The 24633-nt window shown below is 58.5% G+C and overlaps 2 protein-coding genes across 3 annotated transcripts in view; one reads left to right on the forward strand and one right to left on the reverse strand.

The window, feature by feature from the left end:
* The first annotated feature begins 2003 nt into the window (after window positions 1–2003).
* Window positions 2004–6821, forward strand: RLIG1 (RNA 5'-phosphate and 3'-OH ligase 1). The gene is made up of 7 exons (XM_054167881.1): window positions 2004–2093; window positions 3119–3236; window positions 3929–4024; window positions 4734–4850; window positions 5101–5295; window positions 5453–5622; window positions 6222–6821. The coding sequence occupies exons 1-7, from the start codon at window positions 2004–2006 to the stop codon at window positions 6408–6410; spliced, it is 975 nt and encodes a 324-aa protein (XP_054023856.1). The 3' UTR covers window positions 6411–6821.
* A 10699-nt stretch (window positions 6822–17520) lies between these two features.
* The window catches only part of VEZT (vezatin, adherens junctions transmembrane protein), a 33134-nt gene continuing 26021 nt past the window's right edge, over window positions 17521–24633 (reverse strand). For both annotated transcript variants that reach the window (XM_054167931.1, XM_054167930.1), the window contains exons 10-12: window positions 21645–21745; window positions 20946–21153; window positions 17521–18658 (exon numbers count right to left, since the gene is read on the reverse strand). In XM_054167931.1, the coding sequence (XP_054023906.1) occupies window positions 18114–18658; window positions 20946–21153; window positions 21645–21745 (854 nt within the window). In that variant the 3' untranslated portion in view covers window positions 17521–18113. The remainder of the gene's footprint in view (window positions 18659–20945; window positions 21154–21644; window positions 21746–24633) is intronic.

The raw sequence follows: 24633 nt of genomic DNA on the forward strand, positions 1-24633 counted from the left end.
TGCACCCAGTGTTTCTCTTTCTGTGCCACTGTGGCATGGGAAACCTGCTGAGTGACTCAAATATCAGTAGGTGGTCCCAAGGCAAAGGGCAAAGGAAAATCTCTGGTGCCTGACCACTGGGGCTTTGCCACTGGGATCCAATGATGTCTGCAGGAGGCAGAGGATGAAGCTGCTCACTGGGCTGGAGGTGGGGAGGGCTGAGGGGAGCTGGGAACAGAGAACTGAGGCAAAAGGCCTCCCACAGTTCCATCAGCCCTACAACTGAGCAGGGCACAGAGGGAAGGGAATGCAGGAGAGCAGATGAGCTCCATGAGTAATGAACTCCCAGCAGACTGGAGCAAGCACAGGGAGAAAGCTGTCAAGAGCTTTGTGAGCAAGGACTCTTTGTACCTCTCTAGCTGTGCCTAGGTGAGGTGCAGGAGGAGGTCAGGAGGAGCTAATGTGGTCCTGAGTCTGAAGGACAGGTTTTGGCAGCACTGAGGTGGCTCCAAGATGGACCTGCCAATGGCCCAGGCTGAGCCCCCCAGAGAACATGGCAGCTCCTCTGTGACAACTGCTGAGCAGCAGCAGGCAGGGGAGTCAGAGCCCCTGCAGACATGAAGGTCGGTGAAGGAGGTGGAGAAGTTGCTTCTGATGTCAGCACAGATTCTGCTGGTGGTGAAGACCACGGGGAGGCAGACTGGGGTCCTGCAGCTTACAGAGCTGCATGGGGAAGCAGACATCCACCTGCAGCCCCAGGGCAGCCCACTGCTGGAGCAGGAGGATGTGCCCTACAGGAAGCTGCAGAGAGCAAGCTCCTTGCAGGTCCTGTGACCCCCAGAGAGAAGCCTTGGAGGCCTCCTGCTGGAGCAGGCTGTGTCTGGAGGAGGGAAGGAGAACCAGAGACAAATGTGTGATGAAGTGACCACAACCCTCACTGCCCATCCCTGAGGAGCATGAGGGAGCCCAGGAGTGAAGCTGGGTGTGGGAAGAAGGCAAAGATGCTTCCAGGATTTATTTCTGATGCCTCTACCCAGATTTGATTGGTAACTAATTGCCCTGTGTTGATCCTCCTCCTCCTGCCCTCATCTCAACCCTCAGGCCTGGATTCCTTTAAGTGTCTGCCTTTACTTCCATTTTCTGTCTGCCTTAAATTCCATTTTTCACTGCCTTTATTTCCCTGTTTCTCTGCCTCTATTTCCCTGTTTCTCTGCCTCTATTTCCGTGTTTCTCTGCCTTTATTTCCCTGTTTCTCTGCCTTTATTTCCCTGTTTCTCTGCCTCTGTTTCCGTGTTTCTCAGCCTCTATTTCCCTGTTTCTCTGCCTTTATTTCCCTGTTTCTCTGCCTTTATTTCCCTGTTTCTCGGCCTCTATTTCCCTGTTTCTCTGCCTCTATTTCCCTGTTTCTCTGCCTTTATTTCCCTGTTTCTCTGCCTCTATTTCCGTGTTTCTCTGCCTTTATTTCCCCGTTTCTCTGCCTTTATTTTCCTGTTTCTCTGCCTTTGTTTCCCTGTTTCTCTGCCTTTATTTCCCTGTTTCTTGGCCTTTGTTTCCCTGTTTCTCGGCCTTTATTGCCCTTTCTTCCATTCGTTATCTCTCTGCCTTTGCTTCCATTTTTCATCTGCCTTTCGTTCCACTGTCTCTCTGCCTCTGACGCCGTTTTCCACCTCTCCGCCTCGGTTCCGCTTTGCGCCTGCGGCGCTGCCCGGTGCCGCCGAGGCGGGCGGCAGTGCCAGGCTGCACACCAGCCGCAGGGGGGCGCAGGGCAGCCATGATGGCGGCTGGGCGGGAAGCAGCCTGAGGAAGGGCCCCGGGCCGGGTAACGGCTGCGGGACGAGACGGCAGCCCGGCGACAGGAAACGGCGGCGGCCCCGCGACGCAGCGGCCGTTTCCGGCGGCGATGGAGGCCACTTCCGGCGGCAACGCTGGGCCGGTGACGTCGCTTCCGGCGTGCCGCCGCTTCCCGTCGCGCCCCGCGAGGCCGCCGGTGCTGGGGGCGCCGGCAGCGGCGCCAGGCCGCGGCCATGAGCCGGCGCGGCGCGGTGCAGAGGAAGCTGCCCTGCTTGTTCGTGACCGAAGTGAGGGAGGAGCCCTCGGCCAAGCGGGAGCGCCAGGTGCGCCGGGCGGGAGGGAGGCGCCGGCGGCACCGGCCCGGCCCGGCCGCAAAGCGGGGGCAGCCAAGGAAGAGAGGTTTGGCTGCAGATCTTGAGCGGTAAAGGCTTCCGCAGGGCTGCCCTCGTGAACGCAGGAGGGTTGGTTGGGAGCCGTTTGAGTCCCGTCCCAGGCTTTTCCTGGCGAGGGCATCCAGAGGGCTGCTCTGGTCCTGCTGCGAGCTGGGAGTAGCCGCGGGAAGGAGTGAGGCCACTCCAGCCTGGCTGGGAGCAGCTGCAGCACAAGGCCTTGCCTTGTGGTTTGCTAGCAGAAGGGGACTGAGCACCGCACCAGTCAGAGCTGCCTCGGGAGGGAGGGAGGGGTGCTGGCTCCACAGGAGAGTATTCGGTGCAGACTCAGCCGGGACGTGGCTGCAGGGAAACGCTTGGAGCAGCCCTGTGCAAGGCCTGCCAGGAGCCTGGGCTAGCTGTGGGCAGGGATCTGTTGCAGACCTCCAGGCCGTTTATTTCTCTGCTGGTTCTGAGTGGAGCAGTGCTCAGCTGGCAGCACTGAGTGCTGGGCACCAGCAAGCTTCTGCCAGCTTGCACTGCTCTGAGCACTGCTCTGAGCACTGCTCTGACTCCCAGCTCCCACTGCAAGCTGCTCACCATCACAGAATTGGTTTGGTTGGAAAAGAGCTTTAAGGTCACCAAACCCAGCCAGGCTAGATGGTGAAGCTCTAACACAGACACCTCCAAGCCTCACAGCATTGCACTGGGACCCTTCCACCTCACGGGCACTAGTGAAGGTGGAAGGCAAAGTCACCTCTGCCTTAAGAATGGCAAAGAGCAGGGGGGCTGCACAAGATTGCCTTTGCTGAAGGGCATTCCCCACCTCTCCCATCCTGAAGAAGCCAAGCACTGGGGGCCAGCAGTGTGATGTGCCATTCCAGGCTTAGAGAGGCCAGCTGTAGGGAGCAGGCAGCCAGATGAGAAGCAGGCAGTGATGGAGCCGTGCTGAGGGGTTACAATAATTGTCTTCTTTTCAGCCATTTAAAGTTCTGGCAACTGAAACTCTCAGTGGAAAAGCCTTGGAGGCAGACCTGGCCAGTGCCATCCCTACTGAGAAGGTGGATGGGACCTGCTGCTATGTCACTGCCTACAAAGGTAACAAGAATGATCCATCTGCAGGCTCCCATGCTGAGCAGGAGCTGCTCTGGCACAGCTCTCACTCCTCTTGTGTGGTTTGTTGGATGAGTTCAGCCCTCAAGAGTCACCTTGAGCACAAGCAGTCACCATGACCGGCCCAGGTGCTTGCAGAGTGCCTGCTCAGTGGAGCTGCCTCACCCTCCTGTGGCTTCACTGCCACCAGCTGAGCAGCACAGAGGAATTCACACAGCTGGCTGCTTCCTCCTGCTCAGCTCAGAGAGCCACAGAGTGGGCTGGGTTGGAAGGGGCCTTGAAGATCCTCTCTGCAGCCCCTGGGCTGTGGGCAGGATTTAAGGCAGGGAAGGAATTCATGAGCTTCAGAGAGTGATCACCAAGGCTCCTCTGAGCACTGGGAGCTGTGTCAGGAAGGCTGTTTGTCTGCCTGGGGAGGAAGCAGAGGTGTGCAGGCCAGGGGGGAAGTGGCTGACTGCACCACTTGGTTTCTTGCCTTGAGCTGAAGTTGTAAGGAAGCTTTGGTTCAGCTGGGCAGGAGGCTGCAGACTGGGAGGTTCCTGGAGAGTGAGTGGTTGAAGTGCTGTGTCTGGACACCAGCTGCCTGCAGTGGCAGTTGGCTCCTGGCCTGTGGCTGGCTGGGGCAGCCTGCAGGCTGTGCCTCTGAGCTGCTGCTTCTCTCCCCCTGGCTCCTGCAGGGAAGCCCTGCCTGTGGGCCCGGCTGGACCGCAGACCCTCCAAGCAGGCTGAGAAGAGGTTTAGACGCTGCCTGTGTGCACTGGATGGCTGCAGAGGTCAGTGAGGCCTCCCCTGGAGCTGCTGATCAGCTCTGGCCTAGCACAGGGGCTGCCAGTGCTCACAGAATCACAGTTTGGGGTTGGGAAAGCTCTCTGAGCTCATCCAGCCCAACATCAGCCCAACCCCACCGTGGCCACCAAGCCCTGGCCCCAGCTGCCATGGCCACAGGCTTCTGGAACCCCTCCAGGCATGGGGACTCCACCACCTCCCTGGGCAGCTTCTGCCAGTCCCTGACCACTCTGGCAGCAAAGACATTTCTCCTCCTCTCCAACCTAAGCCTCTGCCTGCTGCTGCAGTTTCTGTACTGTCACCCTTGCCTCTGAGAGGACTTGAACCTGGAACTGCTGGGGGAGAGGCCTACAGCAGCTAAGGCAGTGGTGGGAACAGGGACTTCCATTTGTGGGTGCTGAACTTCTGAGGGCCCAGCTGAGTGGTCACAGGTCCATGGGGCCTGATGGAAGTGGAACCTGCAGATGGGAAGGTTGGAAGGGACCTTGAAGATCATCCAGCTCCCACTCCCCTGCCATGGGCAGGGACACCTCCCACCAGCCCAGCTGGCTGAGGGCTCCATCCAGGCTGGCCTTGGACACCCCCAGGGAGGGGATGTTTGTGAAAGCAGGGTGGGATCAGAATCCTTGCCCTGAAAGAGAGTGGAGGGGTAAGGTGGGCTCAGCCACAAGCTCAGTGTCCCATTTCTGTGTCCAGAGTTTGTTTGGAATGTTGAAGAGGATTTCAAGCCTGTTCCAGACACCTGGATTCCAGCCAAGGACATTGAGTTCTCTAATGGCAACCCTTTGCCTGATGAGAATGGCCACATGCCAGGTACCTGTGGGGAGGTGGGAGTGGGGGCTGCACTGCTGGTGTGACCTAGGTTGCTTGAGGGGCTGGCAGCAGTGGCTAACACCTGCAGCGAGCTCTGGGCCTGTCCTGCCCTGCTTTGCTCCCCTGATCCCCAGTGGCAGCCCTTCAGCTGGAGGCATGGGGGGCTGGTGTCCTCCCTGCCATAGCACACAGTCCCTGTGGCTGGCTGCAGGGCTCTCAGTGCTGTGCTCACTGCAGTGTCCTGCCCTAGGCTGGGTGCCTGTGGAGCAGCACAGCAAGCAGCACTGCTGGCACTGCTCTGCCGTCAGCTACGAGGCTGGGGTGGCTCTGGTGCTGAGGCGCCACACGGAGCCAGGCCTGCTGGAGATCAGCCCTGTGCCCCTGGCAGAGCTGCTGGAGCAGACCCTGGAGCTGATTGGGACCAACATCAACACCAATCCCTATGGTGAGTTTGCAGGGGCTGCTCTGAAAGGCTTCTGGGTGCTGGCAGCTCGCAATGAGCACTCTGCAGCTCCCAGCTGCAGCCCCAGGCTTCTGAGGCAGGAGAGGCTGCAGCTCTCCCCCAGCCAGCAGGAAGGGTTTGCCTTGTTTCCCTAACACAGGCTTGGGAAGCAAGAAGCAACCAATTCACCTTCTGGTGCCACATGGAGCTTTTGAGATCAGGAACCCCCCTGCTCTGAAACACAAGGCCATCCTCTCCTGGTTCGAGGGCTGCAGCGAGGGCAAAGTGGAAGGCATTGTGTGGCACTGCCAGGATGGCAGCCTGATCAAGGTGAGGCTGGATGGGGCCTGGGGCAGCCTGGGCTGGTGGGGGGGTCCCTGCCCCTGGCAGGAGGCTGGAGCTGGATGGGCTTTAGGTCCCTCCCAACCCATTCTGTGACTCCATGACAGATAATCATTGATGATGTCAGCCCCTGTCCTGGCTCCCAGCTTCTTCAGTGGGCACTGCAGGGTGAGAGCAGAACGTTGCTGCCAGGGCAGCACTGAGCTTTGCCATTGCCTCCAGGGGGCTTCAAGGAATTCATCAATGATCAGCTGTGGCCCTGGCACTGGGGGCCATGCTGCAGGGGCCAGGGTGGTGCTGCTGGTTGGACTGGATGGTCTCAGGGGGCTTTGCCAACCCAAGGAGCTCTGTGGCTGATGAGTTGCCCCTGTCCAGCAGCCCCCAGCCTCGATGGGACCTGAGGGATTCCCTCTGGGAGCGCTGGCTGACAGAGCAAGCACTGCTGCTGGGGCTGGAACTGAGGAGCCTGCAGGAGCTCTGGGGCTGTGCTTCACCTCTGGCAGAGGGCCCCAGCTGCACAGGCTCCAGGTGCCCCAGGCTGGCAGCTCCTGGGCTCTCAGCTCTGAGCTCTCTCCCTCTCGCTGCAGCTCCATCGCCACCACCTGGGCTTGCGCTGGCCCCTGGCAGAGCCTCAGCTCAGCTCCCAGCCTGTGGTCATCTCCTTCCACACACCTGAGCACCACTTCGACCTGGAACCAAAGAGTTTGTTTCACCATTTTGCCAAGCTGGATGGGCACAGATTTGACAGGCTCCAGGACATCAAGTTTGATGCTTGAAATCCTCTTCCTCCTCTCAGTGTTTGCTGCCTTCCTCTCCCTCCAGTCTCCCCTGGAGCCCTGCAGGTTGTCTCCCAGCTTGGGCAGCAGCCAGGTGCTTGCTGCCAGACCTCCCTCAAGGACTAACTTCAGTCTCAACCCTTTCCTGGGAGCTGTGAGGATGCAGAGCCAAACCTGCTGCCTCTCACTGGCTGGCCCTGATGCCTCAGCTGAGGAAGGCAAGCAGCTGCTCAAGGTCCTGGCTTGCCCTGCTGTCAGCAGTCACAGTGCACTGGGCCCTGGGGGCTCAGGCTGAGGCTCTGCCTGGGTTTAACAGCAGAGGGAAGCTTTCAGGTGGGACCAGAAACAGGCCTGGAACTGGATCAGTTTTTGTACAGTTGTAAGAGTTCCCTTTGGAGGGAAGCCTCTCCCCTGTGTTGTTGTGCTGCCACTCCAAAGCCTCACTGAGCTGCAGCCCTGCTGCTCTGGGACAGAGTGAGCAAAGGGTGAAAGGTGTCCTGGTTCTGCTCTGCAGATCCTTGGGGGTTGGAGGCATGACCTGGCCTTTGATGGCAGCTCAGTGAGGAAGCTTCATCAAGGGCACATGCAGTAAGGGGGTGTAGAAACAATAAAGGTGAGAATGGATGCTTGGAGTTGGCTTTGTCTGATCTGGGCTGGAGCAGGGGGCAGCCAGCTCCAGCAGAGCACCACCAGTGTGGCTGAGCAGCTCTGCAGCTGCACTGCTTTGTCCTTGGGTCTTCAAGAATGGGTTGGGTGGGAAGCACCTTAAAGCTCAGCCAGCTCCAGCCCCCTGCCATGAGCAGGGACACCTCCCACCAGCACAGGCTCCTCAGGGCCTCATCCAGCCTGGCCTTCAGCACCCCCAGGAAGGAGGCAGCCACAGCCTCCCTGGGCAGCCTGTGCCAGAGTCTCACCACCCTCACTGGAAAGAATCTCTTCCTCCTCTCCAGTCTCAGTCTCCCCTCTCCCAGCTCCAAGCCATTGTCCCTGGGCCTGGCACTCCCAGCCCTTGTCACAGGTCACTCCCCAGCTCTCCTGGAGCCCTTCAGCTGCTGGAAGGCTCTTTAAGGTCTCCAGAGAAGAAATGAGAAGCTGGAAGCTGCTTCAGGTGCACAGTGCCAGGCTCCATCTCTGGAGTGCTTCTAAATGTGATTTGTCTCCAGAGGTAGAGTTCCAAGTGCAGGAACTCTGCCCTGTGCACAGTAGCATCTGTGAGGCTTCTCAGAGCCTGCAGCCAAGAGGCCAGGCTGGGAACAGGCATGAGGGTCCTCTTTGGGATGGCAAAGTCAAGCCCCCAGAAGACCTGGCAGGGAGAAGGAAAGCCCTGCAGCCCCCCCACTCTGCAGAGCAAGCAGGGTGCCCCCAGAGTGCCTGCAGGGTACCTGCAGGGTGCCCCCAGCCAGGCTGCTGCTGCCCCCACCCCGGGAGGGGGGCTGCCACCCCATCAGGCTGTGCTGCCATTCACTGAGACCTGGGCTGGCTCAGGAACCCCAAGAGGATCAAGAAGTGAAGAGTCCTGCAGCTGGGGAGGAACTACCCCAGGCAGCAGCACAGGTGAGGAGCTGCCCTGCTGGAAAGCAGCTCCAGGGAGAAGGACCTTGGGATCCTGGTGGACAGCAAGTTCTGCATGGCACAGCAATGTGCCCCTGGGCCAAGGGCATCCTGGGGGGCAGCAAGGACTGTGGCCAGCAGGGCTGGGGAGGGTCTGCTGCCCCTCTGCTCTGCCCTGCTGAGACCTCACCTGCAGTACTGTGTCCAGTTCTGGGCTCCCCAGGCTAAGAGGCACAGGGAGCTGCTGGGGAGAGTCCAAGGGAGGCTGTGAGGCTGCTGAGGGGCCTGGAACCATCTGTGTGATGAGGGGAGGCTGAGCCCTGGGGCTGGTTAGCCTGGGGAAGGCCGAGAGGGTCACTTCCTAACAGCAGTGAGGAACAAGTTCTGTGTCCCTCTACACTGCAGGCAGTGGCCATGGTTAGAAGAGGACCTTCCAGGCAGCACCTCAGGTGCTGCACAGGGCAGGCTGTTTGTGTGAGCCGGGAAGCAGGCAGCTGAATCCTGCGATCCTGCGATCCCGCGATCCCGCACCCAGCGCCCTGCGCCGCCTGCCTGTGGTGAGCTCCTCTGGCCGCTGGGTGGCGCCAGCAGCCTGCCTGATGCTGCGCTGTGCAGGCGCCGCAGGGCGCTGCTGGAGGTGCAGCTCTGCCCTGCTGCTTCTCTCCTGAGGAACATTTTCCTTCCTCGGGGGGGGCAAAGTGATTGACAGAGACAGAGGAGGGAGCCCCCAGAAGGAGCTCCAGCCCTGCCCCGGGCAGTGTGCGGAGCTGGAGGGTCGAGCTGGAAGGTAGGGAAGGCACAAGTGGAAGGAATGGGCAGCAGTGGAGACAGAAGCAGCAAACCAAAGGCAGTTCCTTTTCCCACAGCACATCCTTCAGCTGTGGAAGCCTCTGCCACAGGATGGTGTGGAGGCCAAGTCCAAGAGTGTCCAGCATGGGCTCTGACACAGTGCTGAGGGGCAGCTGCATTGGCACCTCTCACACTGGCCCAGGCCCACAGGCACAGCTCCTGCACCCAGCACCCCCAGGCTCCTTCTTCAGGGCTGCTCTGCACCCAGCCTGGGTGAATGCAACCTTCCCAAGGCATCTCCTTTGGAAGGGCCAGAAATCCCCTGGGAAAGCAAGCAGCAGGAGGGGTGGTGCTGGGGGCTGGTGCTGGGTTTGTAACTCGGCACAAGCCATGGGTTTGCAAAGCCACTTCCTGCCAACAGAGTCAAAGCCTGGGTTGCCTCCTGCCCCTCACAGCCCAGCTGGCTCCCCCTTGGCAGCACAGCCTTTCAGCCCTGGCTGAAGAGCTTTAGGTGGGGGCAGGGGCGGAGGGGCTGTCCCTGTGGCAGGAAGTGGCTGCCAGGATCAGGGCCCAGCCATTGCCCCTGGGGGCAGCTGCCTCCAACTGCTTCTGTGCAACCATTTCCTCCAGGCCTCTCCAGGGCTCTGTGCAAAGCTGGCCGAGAGCAAATGTTTACTGTCCCACATCTCCTCTGGCCTCACAGTCAGACTGCAGCTGAAATCTCTCTCTGAAGCCCTCACTTCCTCCTCAGCTCCCTGGCATTTGCCTAGCTGATCAGGAGTCGTTTCCAGAGGAAGTGAGGGCTGGGCCCCGAGCTCCTCAGCCTGCTGGGGGCAGCCCTTGGCGGCCTTCAGAGGGCTTCACCTTGAAGCCTGTTCCCTGCTGCTCAGAGGGAATGCCCCAAGTGCAAGGAGGTTGGTTAGCTGCCCCCAGAGGAAAGCAGCCAAAAGGAAGGAAGTGTTGGGCCCTGCTGTCACAGGCTGGGAGAGGCCTTCCCTGCCTGGCCACAGGAAGTTTGCTGCATGGCAGCTTTACAAATGGAGAGCCACACAAAGCTGTTTGGGTTCCCTGGTTCTGGATCATCCTCAGCTGCAGCCATCAAACAGCTGTGTGAGCCCACCAGAAGCTGCAAGTCAGCTCAGCTGCCCTGCAGCATGCAGAGGAGCTCACTCCCCTGCTCTTGGTACTGCACAGCCCAGGGAGGGAGGCACTGCAAAGCCTGAGCAGATGACCAAGTCTCCATCAGAGGCCTTTGAGCCCTGCTGTTAAATGCAGAGGAACTCCAGCAGAGCCAAGTCTGAGCAGGGCTGCAGGGCTGCAAGTGGAGTGGTCAGGCTGCTTCTCTGAGGGGCAGCCTGAAGGCAGAGCTCTTCTCTCTGCTGGGACCATGTGAAGTTTGCTGCTCTGCAGGGAATGTTCCTAGAGAGAGGAAGAAGGAAATTAACCTCCAGAGGGACTGTCAGAGAGCCAGGCAGAGAGCTTGGGAGAACTTGGAGGCAGCCCCACTTGACCCCTTTGGCCAGCTGGCCAGCTGCAGGAGGGCACATGAGGGGAAGAGGCTGGGCTGAGCTCCCAAGGCCCTGCCTCATGGCTCTGCCTAGTGTCTCCAAGTCCTCTCTCCCAGAGGTTAAAAGCAAGCAGGACAGAGATGGATGTGCTTGCAGACCCAGCCTGCTGCTGCCAGTAATAAACCATTCCCATGTTGCCTCTTTTCCCAGAGTGCTGCTGGGGTACTGCTCTGCAGCTCAGGACTTCAGCAGCAGTGAGGTTCAGCTTTGACCTTTCACATTTTTTATGTGGAAGAATTAGTCAGGGAGAAAAAAGAATCCCCTGCCTGCCTGCCTGCCCTGCTTGCTGGTGAGGGCTCCCTCAGCATTGCCCTCTCAGCCTCTGCCAGGAGTTTGCTTAGCTCTGGAAGGAGCCTCCCACCCTCCCTCCCAACTCACCTCCTGGCTTTCCCTCAAGCCTTGGCTTTCAACCCCCCTGCAGTAGAGAGACCCCAGCAGGGGTAAGGGAGCTTTGCTCTGGCCAGGCTCTAGCTCCTGAGGAAAGCTGACCCCCAGAGCTGCCTGCCAAGGAGCCTCCTGGTTCTGTGAAGCCCTGGTGGCTCTGCAGGTACTTTGTAGGAGACAAAGTTCTGCCTCGTGCCATCAGCTGCCAGCCTGCGGCAGCCACCTGCTGCAGAAGGCCATCCGAGGGCCAGGCCCTGGGAGGCTTTGGCTGGAGCCACTCCTGTGCTGGGCAAGCAAAGCTCCAGGCACGCTGGGGATTTGTGCCTGGAGGCACAAGCTGATTGCTGCTGGTGGAAGGAACAATGACATTCCTCCAAGCCCCAGCAGCAGAGTACCAAGCAGGGGAACTGTAAGGGAAAGGGCAGCAGAGGCTGCTGGAGGCAGGACTCAGCTGGCAGCCTCAGTGCATTGTGCTCCTGCAGCACATCACCCCTGGGAGGGGGCTCCCAGCCTCCCCCCTGCACAGTCACACAACAGACAGGCAGAGAGGAGCAGTCCTTGCTCAAAGCACTCTGCAGTGGCTGAAGCTGCCCTCCCCAGCTGCCTGCTGCCCTTCTCATCCTCAGCCACAAGGAAACAGAGCTCTGGCTGAACTGAGACTGGAAGGAACCCCAGCAGTGCCAGTGGTGGAACAGAACCCAAGTGAAGGCAGCCCTGCCTGTGGCTTCCTCATCGAGGTGGCAGTGAAAGGCTCTGAAATTGGCCAACAACGCCTGGGAGGGCTTGCAGCAGCAAGGGGAAGCTCAGCCAGGCCAGCTGTGTGAGGACAGCCCAAAGGCCAGGACTGCCCAGGCAGTGGTGACCAAAGCAAAGCACAGGTTCCTGGCACAGGGAGCAGAGGCAGCAAGCTGGGCTGGATGTGCCTGGTGGTTTCTTCTCTTGCTCCTTGTGCTGCCACTGCAGGCAAGGAAGGAACACACAGGAGTGAGGGAGAAAGCCAACAGACAGAGAGAAGGATGAGACAGGGCAGGGGGTGAGCTGTGAGAAGAGGAGGCACTGGTTATGAGAAAAGTGAACAGCAAGGGGGGAAATATCTGTGCAGGGAGGGAGGAGAAAGCAAGGTGAGAGCAGGGAAGCCAGAAGAGGAGAGAGCCTGCCTCAGCAGGCAGACACCCAGCCCCAAAGGGACAGAGCCAGAGCAGCACTGGCCCTGCTGGCCAGGAGGGCACTTGCTGGTAATGCACATCCTGGCTCTGTCCAGAAGGATCCTCTGGCAAGGGAAGGAGCAGTCACTTCAGTCAGGTGCTGCTGGCAGCTGCCTCTTCACTCAGCAGTTGCAGGCAAGCTTTGCAAGCATCAGCTGGAGGTCAAATACTGCCCAGGGAGCACCCCCAGGAGCATTCCCTGCAGCACTCAGCTCTCTTGGAGAAGTTTCCAGAGCAGAAAACAAGACAGAAAGGGGAAAGAACTCAAAGTTCTGCAGCTCATGCACTGCCTGCCACCACCACTGTAGATCCTGCTGGTTCCAGCTGCCTGGGAGCCCCCAGCTCCCCCACCCCCTGCTCTCTCACCCTTTGTGTCTCCACCCCTGATCACTGCTGCTCCAAGCAGGCTCTGGAGGGGCTGAGCCTCTGGCTTAGGAGCTGGCTGATGGCCAAGGAGTGGTGGGGAATGGAGATGCCTCCAGCTGGCTGCCAGGCACCAGTGGTGCTGCCCAGGGCTCAGTGCTGGGCCAGCTCTGTTGAACATCTTCACCAATGGCCTGGCAGCCTCAGCCAGGCTCTGCAGAGGGACCTGGCCAGGCTGCATCCATGAGCCAGGGGCAGTGGTGTGAGGGTCAGCAAGGCCAAGTGCTGGGTGCTGCACTTGGGGCACAACCACCCAGGAAGGCTGCAGGCTGGGGGCAGAGAGGCTGGAAAGTGCCCAGCAGGAAAGGACCTGGGGGTGCTGGGTGGCAGCAGCTGAACAGGAGCCAGCAGAAAGGTCAGGCTGCAGGTGAGGAAAAACTTTCCTTGCTGCAGGAGTGGTCAGGGACTGGCAGAGGCTGCCCAGGGAGGTGGTGGAGTCCCCTCCCTGGAGGTGTTCAGAGCCCTGTGGCCATGGCAGCTGGGGCCAGGGCTTGGTGGCCGTGGTGGAGCTGGGTTGATGCTGGACTGGGTGATCTGGGAGAGCTTTCCCAGCCCAAACACTTCCAGGAGCTCACACAGGCAGAACTGTGCAGCACAGCCACCCCAGGGAAGCCTAATGCAGCCCAGCTGCACACATGCTGGGTTGGCTCTTCAGGACTGTGGCTCCAGGGCAGCCAGCCCCACAGAGCAGCCCACAGCACCTGAAGGGGAAGGAGGAATCCCAGGAGGAGGCAGCACAGCAGAGGGGTGAGAAGAACAGGTTTAATGAGAGAAGGAAATACAGCCACACAGCTGGTACAAAGAGATACACAATGAACACAGGTGCCTAATAAACCAGCAGGAAGTAGAGAAACAGGGAGGAGGTTTGGGATGGCTGAAGAAAGGCTTGCTCTAAAAGATACAATCTTAAGTCTTCATAGAGAGATCTGGACATTCTTGGCAGTATAGGAAAGGTCCAGCTCCTGCCCAGGGAGGTCTGGAGTGGAAGTGCCAAGTCCTGCAGAGTGTCTGCCTCTGAGGAGCACCCCCAGGCAAAGCAAAGCATCACAGACCCCTGGTGGTGGGCAGGCTTCTCCTGGCAGCAGCAGCTGGAGCTGTGCAGTGTGCCACAGGAGAACAAACCAGCCTGGGACAGCAGAGGGTGAGCAAGGCCCTGGTACTGCACAGCAGGCCAGTGCTGCTCAGGCAGTGAGACTCAGAGCTCCTGCCTCAGCAGGCTTCCCTGCCTGCATCACACCCCTGCCTCTCCCCCAGCCAGCTCTGAGCTTCCCCTCCTGCAGACACCAGTTAGGAGAGTGCTCCACAGCCTGGGAGTCCCCCAGGGAGAAGGCTGAGAGCAAGAGTGCCCCAGCCATGGCCCCTGACCTCGGCAGGACCCAGGCCCTCTCTGGCCACAGTCAGCGTTCTGAGGGAGCCACCAAGCTGCAGACAGAAGGAGCCACTCTGTGCTGCTGCCCCTGCTGTGCCACTTGCAAAGTGGACAAAGTCTTCTTGGCAGCCAGACAAGTGCCTGGGGGCTGCCTGCTGCCGGACCCCAGCTGAGCCCCAGCTAGGTGGCCACTGCTGGGCTGCCCCCAGGGGCTGCCCCCAGGGGCTGCCCGAGAGGAGGCTGCTCTGGGCTGGGGCCTGGCCTCTTCCAAGTAACCAGAGCTAGGACAAGAGGGAATGGCCTCAAGCTGCACCAGGGGAAGGTTAGGCTGGAGAGGAGGAACAATTTCTTTGCTGCAAGAGGTCAGGGCCTGGCAGAGGCTGCCCAGGGAGGGGGTGGAGTGCCCAGCCCTGGAGGGCTTCCAGACCCTGTGGCCGTGGCACTTGGTAAGAAACACAGAAGGCAAGGCAGGAGCCAGGCCTGTGCCAGAGCTGCAGTCCCTGCAGCCTCCCAGGCAGCCACCAGGCTTCATGCCTGCTCCCGAGGCCCAGAGCTGCCCGAGGCCGTGCCCAGTCAGCAACTGGCAGCAGAGGGGCAGGGCAGCTCGGGGGGTGGTGCAGCTGCAGGGGGGAGGCTGGCACCAGACAGGGCTGGGGGCAGGAGCCCCAGAGCCTGATCTGCACGGGGCTGGCTCCTGCCTTTCCAGCACAGCAGGCCTGAGCCCGGCTGCAGACAAGGAGCAGTGAGCTGGGGCTGTGCAGAGCAGCAGCCTGCTGAGCATTCATCCCCACAGCCAGCAGGAGCTGGGGACTCCAGAGTGCCACGTGTGGCCTCCCTCCGTGGCCCTGCCAGCAGCCCCCTGCTGCAGTTGGCTCTTCCCAACATTTCCTCTTCTATTTCAGCTCTCATGTATTAAGCAGCTCCACAGCAGCTCATCCAGGGGCTGCTCTTCCCCTCCCCTGTGCCTTCCTTGGCAGTCTGGGCTGGGCAATGCTGGGAGTGCAGCGGGCAGGAGGTGCTGAGAAGCTGTGCTGGTGCTCAAGACCAGGCAGAGGCAGGCAGGCTCTGCCAGGGGCTCAGCTGCAAAGCCTCAGCAGGAGAAACCAAGATGGAAAAGCTTCCTAATGCAGGGGGGGAAGGCAGTGTGCATCTGAACGACCCCCACAGCCTGCTGGCTAGAAGGGGGCTCAGGCCTGGTGCTGCTGGGCAGCAGGAGTGACATTTGTGGTCACCTCAGCAGGTAACTGGGAAGCCTGAGAGGAGAAGAACCACCTCTGTGCCAGGCAGGCCTTGCAGTGTGGCCCCTGGCAGCAGCCATGTGGAGCACAAAGAGCACCTCTGGGTGTATGGGGAGAAAAGCTCCTGCCAAGCCCTTAGGGGCATTAAGAACCAGCTCACTGGGGCTCTGACTAGAAGGCAGAAGGGCTCAGTTCAGGGGGCTCAGCAGCAGCTGACAGTGGGGAAGGCTCAAGCACAGCCTGGGGCCCTGAGCTCTCAGAGCTCAAGGCTGGGCAGCTGTGGAGCCAAAGCACCTTGGCACAGCAGCTGCAGAGCAAGCTCTCAGCCCCTGCTGCAGGAAGGAGCAGGCTTGTTCAGGGGGAGGCACAGCTGGGCCACCCTCCTGCTGGGAGAGTGAGGAAAGACCTGTGTCCAAGGAGCAGCCTGCTGAGGAGACTTCACCATCCCAGGAGCACCAGGGAGGGAGATTTCTGGAAGTGAATGTTCTGAGAGCCAGGAAGGAATAGGAGGGGCAGGCTGAAGTGTAGGTCAGAGCTCCCTGGAAGGAAAGCCAGGACAGACAGGTTGCCAGCCCTGAGGGCTTCATGAAGATGAGAGGTTCAGAGGTGAAGGGAAAAGTGACCAAGCTGCTGAAGAGCTGGCTGCAGGATGCTGGAGGAGAGCTGGAGACTGCTAAGAGGGCACTGGAGGGAAGGACAGGCCTAGTAAAACATGGAGGAGCCTCTTTAACTGAAGGGTGCTGGAGCCCTGGGGCAGGCTGCTCAGGGTGCTGGAGTCTCCATCTCTGGAGACCTTCAAACCCACCTGGACACACTCCTGTGTGACCTTCTCTAGGCAACCCTGCCTTGGGAGGTCCCTTCCAACCCCTGCCACTCTGTGATGCTGTGAGAGTCATGGAGCCTGGCTCAGAACCTCCAGAGTCACCTCAGAGCACCCCTTCCCAGGAGGGGTGAAGCCAGGGGAGCCCCTGCAGTCCCTGTGTGCCCTGGCCCTGTCTTTGCAGCATGGCTGCTAATGCTCAGGCTCCTGCTGGAGGCTCCTTGCCTGCTGCACAGCCCTCCACAGCTGCTTTGGGTGGCCATGAAGAGGTGAGGAGGGAGCAGGCTCTGAGGGGGACCGCAGATGGCAAGAGAGCAAGCAAGAGGCACTACAGCCTGGGAGCCATCCTGCTCCTGCACAAGCTTCACAGCTCTGCTCCAGCACCTCCCAGGCCTGGCTGCCCCCCAGGACACAGGAGCATGCAGACTGCCTGTGAGCACTCCTGGGGGGCCATGAAAACCTTTGGGGACATCAGGCTGAGCAGGGCAGCAACAGCCAGCAGCAGCTTGTGTAAATCTGAGCAGCTGAGGCCCTGGAGGAGACCTGGAGGACAACTCATCCACGCCTGGCTGCTATCCCAGAGTGGATTTCAAACCTATCACTGTGATGCTTGTAGAAACACAAGGGTCAGGCACCCTGAGCAGCCCTTGTTTGTGGTGCTTCTCCTGAGATCAGATGGCTGCTGCTGGCAGCCAGCACTCCTGAAGTTACCAAGCCCTGACTGCTCTCTGTGTCTGGGAATGGACCTCCTTTAACAGCTCAAAGCACAGCCACAGAGCTGTTCTGGTTGGAAAAGCTCTCTGAGCTCACCCAGCCCAACCACCAGCCCAGCCCAACCACCAGCCCAGCCCCACCATGGCCAGTAAGCCATGGCCCCAGCTGCCATGCCCACAGGGGTTTTGAACACCCCCTGTCCTGCCATCCTGCACCCCCATGGGTGGGCTGGCTGCCCCCTCCCCTCCCCTCATTCCCCTTCCAAACCCCACTGCTGGGACAAGAGCAGACCTGGTAGCCACACATTGAGTCTGAACTGGGAACTGTGGAAGGGCTGCCAGTGCTGGCAGGAGAAGGTGGAAGCACAGCACACAGCAGAGCCAGCAGTGCCTCCTGCAGCCCTCAGGCAGCTGTGTGCTGGCTGCAGCCAGAGCAGGGTGGGCAGCAGGGCAGCAGAGGGGATCCTGCCCCTGGGCTCTGCCCAGACCTCACCTCCAACTCTGCCTCCAGCTCTGGGGTCCCCAGCAGGAGAAGGACACAGAGCTGCTGGGGAGAGTCCAGAGGAGGCCACAAAGATGCTCCCAGGGCTGGAGCAGCTCTGCCCTGAGCACAGGCTGAGGGAGCTGGGGCTGTGCAGCCTGCAGAGGAGAAGGCTCCAGGGGCACCTCAGAGCTGCTGCCAGGACCTGAAGGGATCCTGCAGGAAGGCTGCAGAGAGACTTTTGCTGAGGGGGTCTGGAGCCAGGCCCAGGGGGAAGGGTTTGGAGCTGAGGCAGAGCAGGGTTAGAGTGGAGCTGAGGCAGAAGTTGTTCAGCAGGAGGCTGCTGAGCCTCTGGCACAGGCTGCCCAGGGAGGCTGTGGCTGCCTCCTGCCTGGGGGTGTTGAGGGCCAGGCTGGATGAGGCCCTGAGCAGCTGAGCCTAGCTGGGAGGTGACCCTGGGCATGGCAGGAGGTTGGAGGAGCTGAGCTCTGAGGTTGGCAGTTTTTCACCCTTCATCAAAGGCAAAGCAGCCTTCCTCTGCAGCATGACTTCCTTTATCCCATCCCCAGCACTCACCTATTAACTCCTTCAACTTTTGCCTTCAAGCTCTGCTTTTTCAGCTGGGAGCCACAGCACCAAGCACAGCACCACAGCCCTGCCCTGGCTTAGCCAACACACTGCAGGCACAAAGATGGAGCAGGAAGTGGAGGGAAGATCCCAGGCAGCAGGTCAGGCTCCTCCAGCAGCAGTGGCCTGGCTGGGTTGGTTGGTTTGTTGGCACAACCATTCATCCCAGGACAACAGACTCAGAGAGCAAGACCAGAACAGAAGTCAGGGAGTGCTGGAGTTCCCTTCTGAACTTCTTTTTAGACAAAAGGAGAGGCAGCAGAGGAGATCTCAATGGAATAAAGCAGCAAGCACAAACTGCAGCCCCCACCACTAGGCTCTTCTCAAGGCAGCAGCCAACCATCTCCTGAATGCAGCCTAGGCCTCTCTTACCTGCACACCTTCCCCACCTTCAGAGGTCCTGTTCAGTGTCTCAGACTCACAGATGCCTTACACTGAGGTCTCCTTTCCTCCAGCCAGTTTTAGCCTTGCAGGCCCCACCTCAGCCTTTTCCACCACCTTGCCTGCTGTTGGTTTAACCACATTCAGCTCAGACTCAGCATTTGCCTTCACTTTCAGAGCCTCTCTCTTCACTCTCACAGTCCTCCAGGGGCTCTTCACACTCCTCCTCCTCATCTCCAAAAGTCTCTTCTTGCATTGCAGTGAAAGTGAAAGACCTGGCAGCAGCTTGTGCAGCCAGGCCTGCTGTGAAGGTGAGGTCTGTGGCTGTGTGGAGCTGGGCCAGCCTGTGCTTGATCTTGGAGTGCAGTGCATCCTTCCAGGCAGGCTCTGCATCCTCTGCTCCATCCCAGCTGCTTGCCTTCAGGTCTTCCCCCTGCTGCTGGTTACACATTCCTGCTTCAGCCCTCACAGAAAGCCCTTCCTCAGCAGCACTGCCTTTGTTTTCCTCCACCTCAGGGTCTTCAGACAAATGCTCTGTCCTGCTTTTATCAGCAGCATTCCCTTTTGGGTCTGAGTCTGTCTCTCCAGCTCTGTCACACCTCTGGCTACAGTTCTGCTGTTCTGCAGCTGAAGTCATGTGTGATTCCCCATTATTTAGGAGCTTCAGTGGTTCTACAGGAGACAGGGGCTTCACTGCAGCTTAAAGAGGGGGGGAGAAACAGAAATGGTAACTCAAAGCAAGCTGCTGGGTAGCAATAATTTAGTCATAAAGACTGCAAGGGTCAAAATGGCTAAACACAACCAACCTCTGAGACAACAGAAGCAAAGAAAGCCACAGGCAAACAAACTTGAAACAAAAGTGTTTGCTCATCACAAGGCTGAAGCCAAATGTGAAAGCCACTTGTTGGAACTGCTCCTGCAGCTCTGTGACACAAAGAGACAGCACAAGACTGAGCATGTTTGGAGCTGGCAGCAGACACAGATGATGCATTTGAAGTGAGAAAGGAAAACAAGGAACAGTGCTGCACTGTGCACAGCTGGGAGCTGCCTGGGAGTGAAACAACACTTTACCTAATGCAGCCAAGAGAGCTGAGCCAGGAGCAAGTCCTTCCAGGCAAGAGCTGGTCTCAGACAGCACACCAAAGCCACACACCCCGTGTCCCACAGCCAGGGAAGGTGTCCTCACAAACAGAGGGTGGGTTAATTTAAGCCTCTCTTGAAGTTAGCAGCAGCAGCCAGCCCCATTGCCAGCAAGGAAGTCTCTCCTCCCAGGGTGAAGGGTTAGTACAACTTGGTACAGTCACTCCATGAAGAAGGAGAGCTTGTCCAGTTCCAATGGGAGAGGCCCTAAGCTGCAGCAGCTCCATTAGAGTAGCAGCAGGAACATAACTGAGTGGCAACAGCAGACTCCCAAGGTGCACTCCCCTCTCTAATTCCATTCTGACTTTACCCCTGTAAGCAGAGATGAAAATAGCTCTGGGAAATAAGCAAACTTTGCACAGGAAACAAAATGCAAGGCATCAGCCCTCCACTGCATCCTATTTTGGGTAGTCCTGACTTCAGCTGGCTGAGAGCAGCAGTGTGGGCAGGGCTGGCAGGCTGCTCCCAGCACGCTGAAACTCTGCCACTGGAACTGCCATGGAGCAGGCACAGCCCTGCAGGCATCCCTGATGGGGCCCTGAGCAAGCTGAGCTAGCTGGAGAGGGCCCTGCTGACTGGGGGGAGGAGGGACAAGCTGCCAGGCTCTTTTTCAGTGGTGCTCAGGAACAGGAGATGTAAGCAGCACCCCAGGAGGTTCCACCTCAGCATGAGGAGAAACTTCTTTGGTGTGAGAGTGCTGGAGGCCTGGAGCAGGCTGCCCAGAGGGGCTGTGGAGTCTCCTGCTCTGGAGAGCTTTCAAAGCCTCCTGCATGTATTCCTGTGGGGCCTGCCCTAGGGGATCCTACTCTGGAAGGGGCTGGACTGGGTCATCTCTGGAGGTCCCTCCCTGCTCCTGGCATTCTGTGTCTGAGTGGCCTGAGAGTTTCTTTTGCCACAGCTGTGGCTAAATGAACACAAAGGAGGAAGCTGTGAGGAGCAAGCTGTGGGTTTGATGTTGAAAGAGCAGTCTCCTCAGTGGGGGTGGGCTGTTGCTGGGTGCTCTCAGGACTGAAAGGTGCACCCCAGGTCTTTGCTGTTGTGGCAGGCACTGGCAGAATCCTTGGCTGTGCTGCCAGACTTGAGGGGTGTCTCAAACACCAGAGAAAATGAAGTGCTTTAGAAGGCTCTTCATGATCTCTTTAAGAGGAAGGAATGAGGATGGGAAAGAGAAGGGGAAAGGACAAATGACTGCCAATTTACCAGAGACCAAATCCAGCAGGGAAGGGAAGGGAAGGGAAGGGAAGGGAGCTGTCTCCACTCTTACTGCTGGGGCAGAGGCTGAGGCAAGAGCAGCTTCCATACTCCTGCCTTCAGCTGCAAGTGGCTGGAGCTCCCCAGAAGCCTCAGAGCTCTGGGCTTTAGTTTTGGTGTCAAACATATTCTGCCTGCCCAGTGTCTCATGGGAACCAGAGCCAGGCTGGCTCTTTGATGAGCCTTTAATATTCAAAGCCCAGCTCTTCACTTTAACCTAGTTTTTAAGCCTGGGATTATTTCTGCTGGCTTCTTTGCATGCTGAGGAATGATTTATTTATGGCCCTGATTGAAATGCCTGCTTATGGAAAGCCATGGCAGTCAGCTCAGTTTGAGGGGCTGAGGGCCTGACAGTTCTCTTGCTGCTCTCCTCATGTGCTGTGTGTTAAATAATTTAGCTCCAGATTCTGTCTGGAGCCCAATTCCCACTTCTCTGAGGTGTTTGCAACAGGCAGTAAAATGAGATGGAGCAGCAAATCTCTGCCAAAGACTCTGCTACAGCTAAGGCCTGGCCCAGTGCTGCCACAGCCAGCAGCTGGTGGCAGACAGACCCCAGCCCTTAGGGAGGAGTTCATTCTTCAGGAGCAATGCTTACCATGGTCACTGAAGAGCAGCTGCTTCCACTTCTGTCTTTCCAGCTCTGAAGCCTTGAAGCCCAGCACAGATTTGAGCTCTTGCAACACCCTCTTGGATTCCTGCCTCTCTCGTTCTTGCCTCTCTCTCTCTTCCTGGGAGAAGCAGTAGAAATCTTCCCTCCTGTGTTCACTCTCTGAATCAGAATAATCCACATAGGCTTCCAGCTCCTAAGGAAAGAAACCAAGAGAGAAGGAAGATGTTGGTGTGTCAGTGCAGGTCCTGCCCTGCAACCCGATGCACAGCCAGGTGACCTCAGCAGCCACCACAGTAACAGGATGGGGCCCAGCCTGAGCAGAGCCAGAGGCTCTGACACTGCTCTCAGCTGTACCTGACCAATGCTGGAGCAAGTCCACTCCCTGGAAGTTAACTTTCCTGCAGCCACCTAAGGTTTCCTTTCACACAGGAGAGTGATCAGCACCAGGAGACACTTCTTGGGGGTGAGGCTGCTGGAGCAGGCTGCCCAGAGAGGCTGTGGAGTCTCCTGCTCTGGAGACTTTCCAACCCCACCTGGCTGTTCCTGTGTGCCCTGCCCTGGCAGGGGGTTGGGCTGGATGACCCCCAGAGGTCCCTTCCAACCCCTACCCTTCTGTGACTGTGCACACAAGGCATGGATGCAGCAAACAAGCCCCAGCTTGCATGTGGAGTGGTGCCTTTTTACCTGCTCCTCAGGGACTGGGTCTCTGTTTTCTATGTATATGGCAGGCTGGCTTAAAGGGACTGCAGTGTGCTGGAGGCTGGCACAGGAAACCTCAGGCTTGCCTTTGGGGGAAGAGAAGAAAAGGCATTAAACAAACACCAGGAAAAGGTTGAGGCTTGGATGTTTCTGACTCAGGCAGGGTCCAGGCACCTCCAGCAAACAGCACTGGCAAAGTTTCCCTGCTGGAGACATGTGGCCTGAAGAAGCACCACAAGAGACAGCAGTTATGGGATCCTGCTGAAGATGTCTCCAGATCCACACAGCTGGCAGGTAGTGAAAGATTCCCTCTCACCACTGAGGCTAAGCAATCAGCAGCAGCTCCCTCCTCAACACTGCCCATCAGTGACCCTGCCAATGGTATCCCCTCTGCTCTGCTGCTGCAGCTGGTTAGCTGAACTGGGCAAGGAGAGCAGGGCTGGTGAGGACAGCCTGAATGGGCTGGGATTATTCAGCCTGAAGAAGAGGAGGCTGAGAGACCTCATGGCTCTCTACAGCTCCCTGAAAGGAGACTGGAGCCAGGTGGGGACTGGGCTCTGCTCCCTAGAAACTAACTACAGGATAAGAGGAAATGGCCTCCAGTTGCACCAGGGCAGGGTTAGGGTGGAGATGAGGAAGAATTTCTTGGCTGCAAGAGTGGTCAGGGACTGGCAGAGGCTGCCCAGGGAGGGGGTGGAGTCCCCACCCCTGGAGGGGCTCAAGACACCTGTGGCCATGGCACCTGGGGCCATGGTAGAGTGGCCATGGAGGTGCTGGGTAGGTTGGACTGGATGATCTGGGAGAGCTTTCCCAAGCTTTCTGCCCCTAGGAGCCTGTTCCATGCTCTGTTGCAGCAAGTGCTGGGCATTCCCTTGGACACCATGGCTGCTACCAGAACATTCTGAGCACAGCTCTTGCCACAGGACTCCTTTGGGTTTGCATCAAGGCAAAAGAGAGCTCAGCTTGGCTGCTGTGTTATTCCAGCTGCAGGTGTCCTCTTCCCAAGAGGCACAATGAGCTACTTGAATGAAGTAATTCACATAACCATGGCTGGCAGAGCAGCTCTGCAGCTCTGGAGAAAGACAGCAGAAGAATTAGAGTTGATTAGCTTGAAAAGGCCAACTCTCAGAAGCAGGACTGCTTGGAGTGACACCAGGGAAGTCAAAGGCAGTCAGACAAACATAGCTTTCCATGAGTAACATTCATCAAAAGTAGCTCCTGTGATGTAACTCAGTAAAACTGTTGCAAAACAGAGCTGCAGCTCACTCCCAGGAAAGCCACTGGGCAGCAGGGGCAGTGCAGGATCTTGGTGTTTCCCATTTCCCATGCAATGCCTCCCCTCCACACCTGCCAGCAGGAGAGTCCTGTGCTGCAGGGCCCAGCACCAGTGCCTGCTGGGAGACTGATGCACACAGCAAACCCAAAGCTCCAGCAGCTACAAACACCCTGGTGTGCAGTCCAGAGAGGCCAGGCACTGCTGCTTGTGGGGACATCAGCCACCTCACCAGGCTGGCACCTGCAGATGCAGCAGGGCACTGCTGACCAGAGGGAGGCTGTCAGAGCAGACTGCCAGGCAAAGCAGACACCAATGTGGTTAGCTCATGCCTGGACCAGCACAGAAATCCAGGGAATGGCTCAGGCTGGAAGGGACCTCAGAGCTCCTCCACCCTCCCCTCCATGCCCAGGGACAGCTCCCAGCTAGGCTCAGCTGCTCAGGGCCTCATCCAGCCTGGCCCTCAACACCCCCAGGCAGGAGGCAGCCACAGCCTCCCTGGGCAGCCTGTGCCAGAGGCTCAGCAGCCTCCTGCTGAACAACTTCTGCCTCAGCTCCACTCTAACCCTGCTCTGCCTCAGCTCCAAACCATTCCCCCTGGGCCTGGCTCCAGACCCCCTCAGCAAAAGTCTCTCTGCAGCCTTCCTGCAGGATCCCTTCAGGTGCTGGCAGCAGCTCTGAGGTGCCCCTGGAGCCTTCTCCTCTGCAGGCTGCACAGCCCCAGCTCCCTCAGCCTGTGCTCAGGGCAGAGGATTTCTTTCACAGCCAATTTCTGCATTAGTCCTCTCTGTGCTGGAGTAAGGATGAGCAAGGGCAGCCTGCCCAGCTGTGGGCCCACAGCAGTATCCATCCACCTGCTGGACATCCCAGCCTGTGGCATGCAGAGCTCAGCTCCCTACACATCTGCATTCCTGTAGGAAGCCTGCTGGCAGCCCCAGCCCCAGGCTCCCTGCTGCAGGCTCCAGCAGCAGCATTTTCCAGCTGCTCAGCTGTGCCTTCCTTGGGCAGTACCAATGCCCCTGGAAGAAAGGACAATTAGAAAGGGCAGGTTCAGCTCCATGCCAGGAGAGCCTCAGTTCACTTCCATGGTAGCTGGGTTACAGCTGGACTCCATGGCCTGAGAGGTCCTTTCCCACCCTCATGAGTCTATGACTCTGTGAGGATTTAAGGCAGTGGTGATGCACAGGAGCAGCATGGGCAGCACAGGGCCCTCAGGCTGGGGTATGGTGCTCAGGGTGTCTCCCAAGCTCACTCCCAGGGAGAAGGCAAAGGAGATGAAGTGCTCAGTCCAGCCTCCACAATTGGAAGTGTCCCAGGCAATGCCATGGCCAAGAAGGCTCTGTGGCAGTGCCAGTGCAATGCCAATCAGCTCTCCACCTTCAATGCCATAAACAAGCTCAGCTCTCAAGGACAATTCACCCAAGTCCTTCACAGGAGAGCCACCAGGCAAAGGCAGGAAGCCTCTCTTGGCCCCACCTGGAAATGAACAACCTGCCCCCACAGGGCTGGGGCAGAGTGAGCAAAGTGACCTTTTTGTGCTGGAACAAAAGCTTCAAGATCATCACAGTGAACAAATTCTGACCTATGTATAGAGACTGGTCAAAGTGGATGGCTGAGAGGCCCTCTTCAGCCAGGGCTGGGCTGCCTGGGGTGGATGGTGTCTTTGACCCCTTGCAGTGCCTCCCATCACTGCCAGATTCA

The sequence above is a fragment of the Dryobates pubescens genome, chromosome 15 (genome assembly GCF_014839835.1).
Source record: "Dryobates pubescens isolate bDryPub1 chromosome 15, bDryPub1.pri, whole genome shotgun sequence".
Taxonomy (NCBI): Eukaryota; Metazoa; Chordata; class Aves; order Piciformes; family Picidae; genus Dryobates; species Dryobates pubescens.

Excerpts from the sequence above, each read along its gene's own strand:
- RLIG1 (XM_054167881.1), top strand. The coding sequence starts at position 2,004 with ATGAGCCGGCGCGGCGCGGTGCAGAGGAAGCTGCCCTGCTTGTTCGTG. Across the intron at positions 3,237-3,928 it reads CTATGTCACTGCCTACAAAG|GGAAGCCCTGCCTGTGGGCC; the intron begins GTAACAAGAATG and ends TGGCTCCTGCAG. Across the intron at positions 5,296-5,452 it reads CATCAACACCAATCCCTATG|GCTTGGGAAGCAAGAAGCAA; the intron begins GTGAGTTTGCAG and ends TCCCTAACACAG.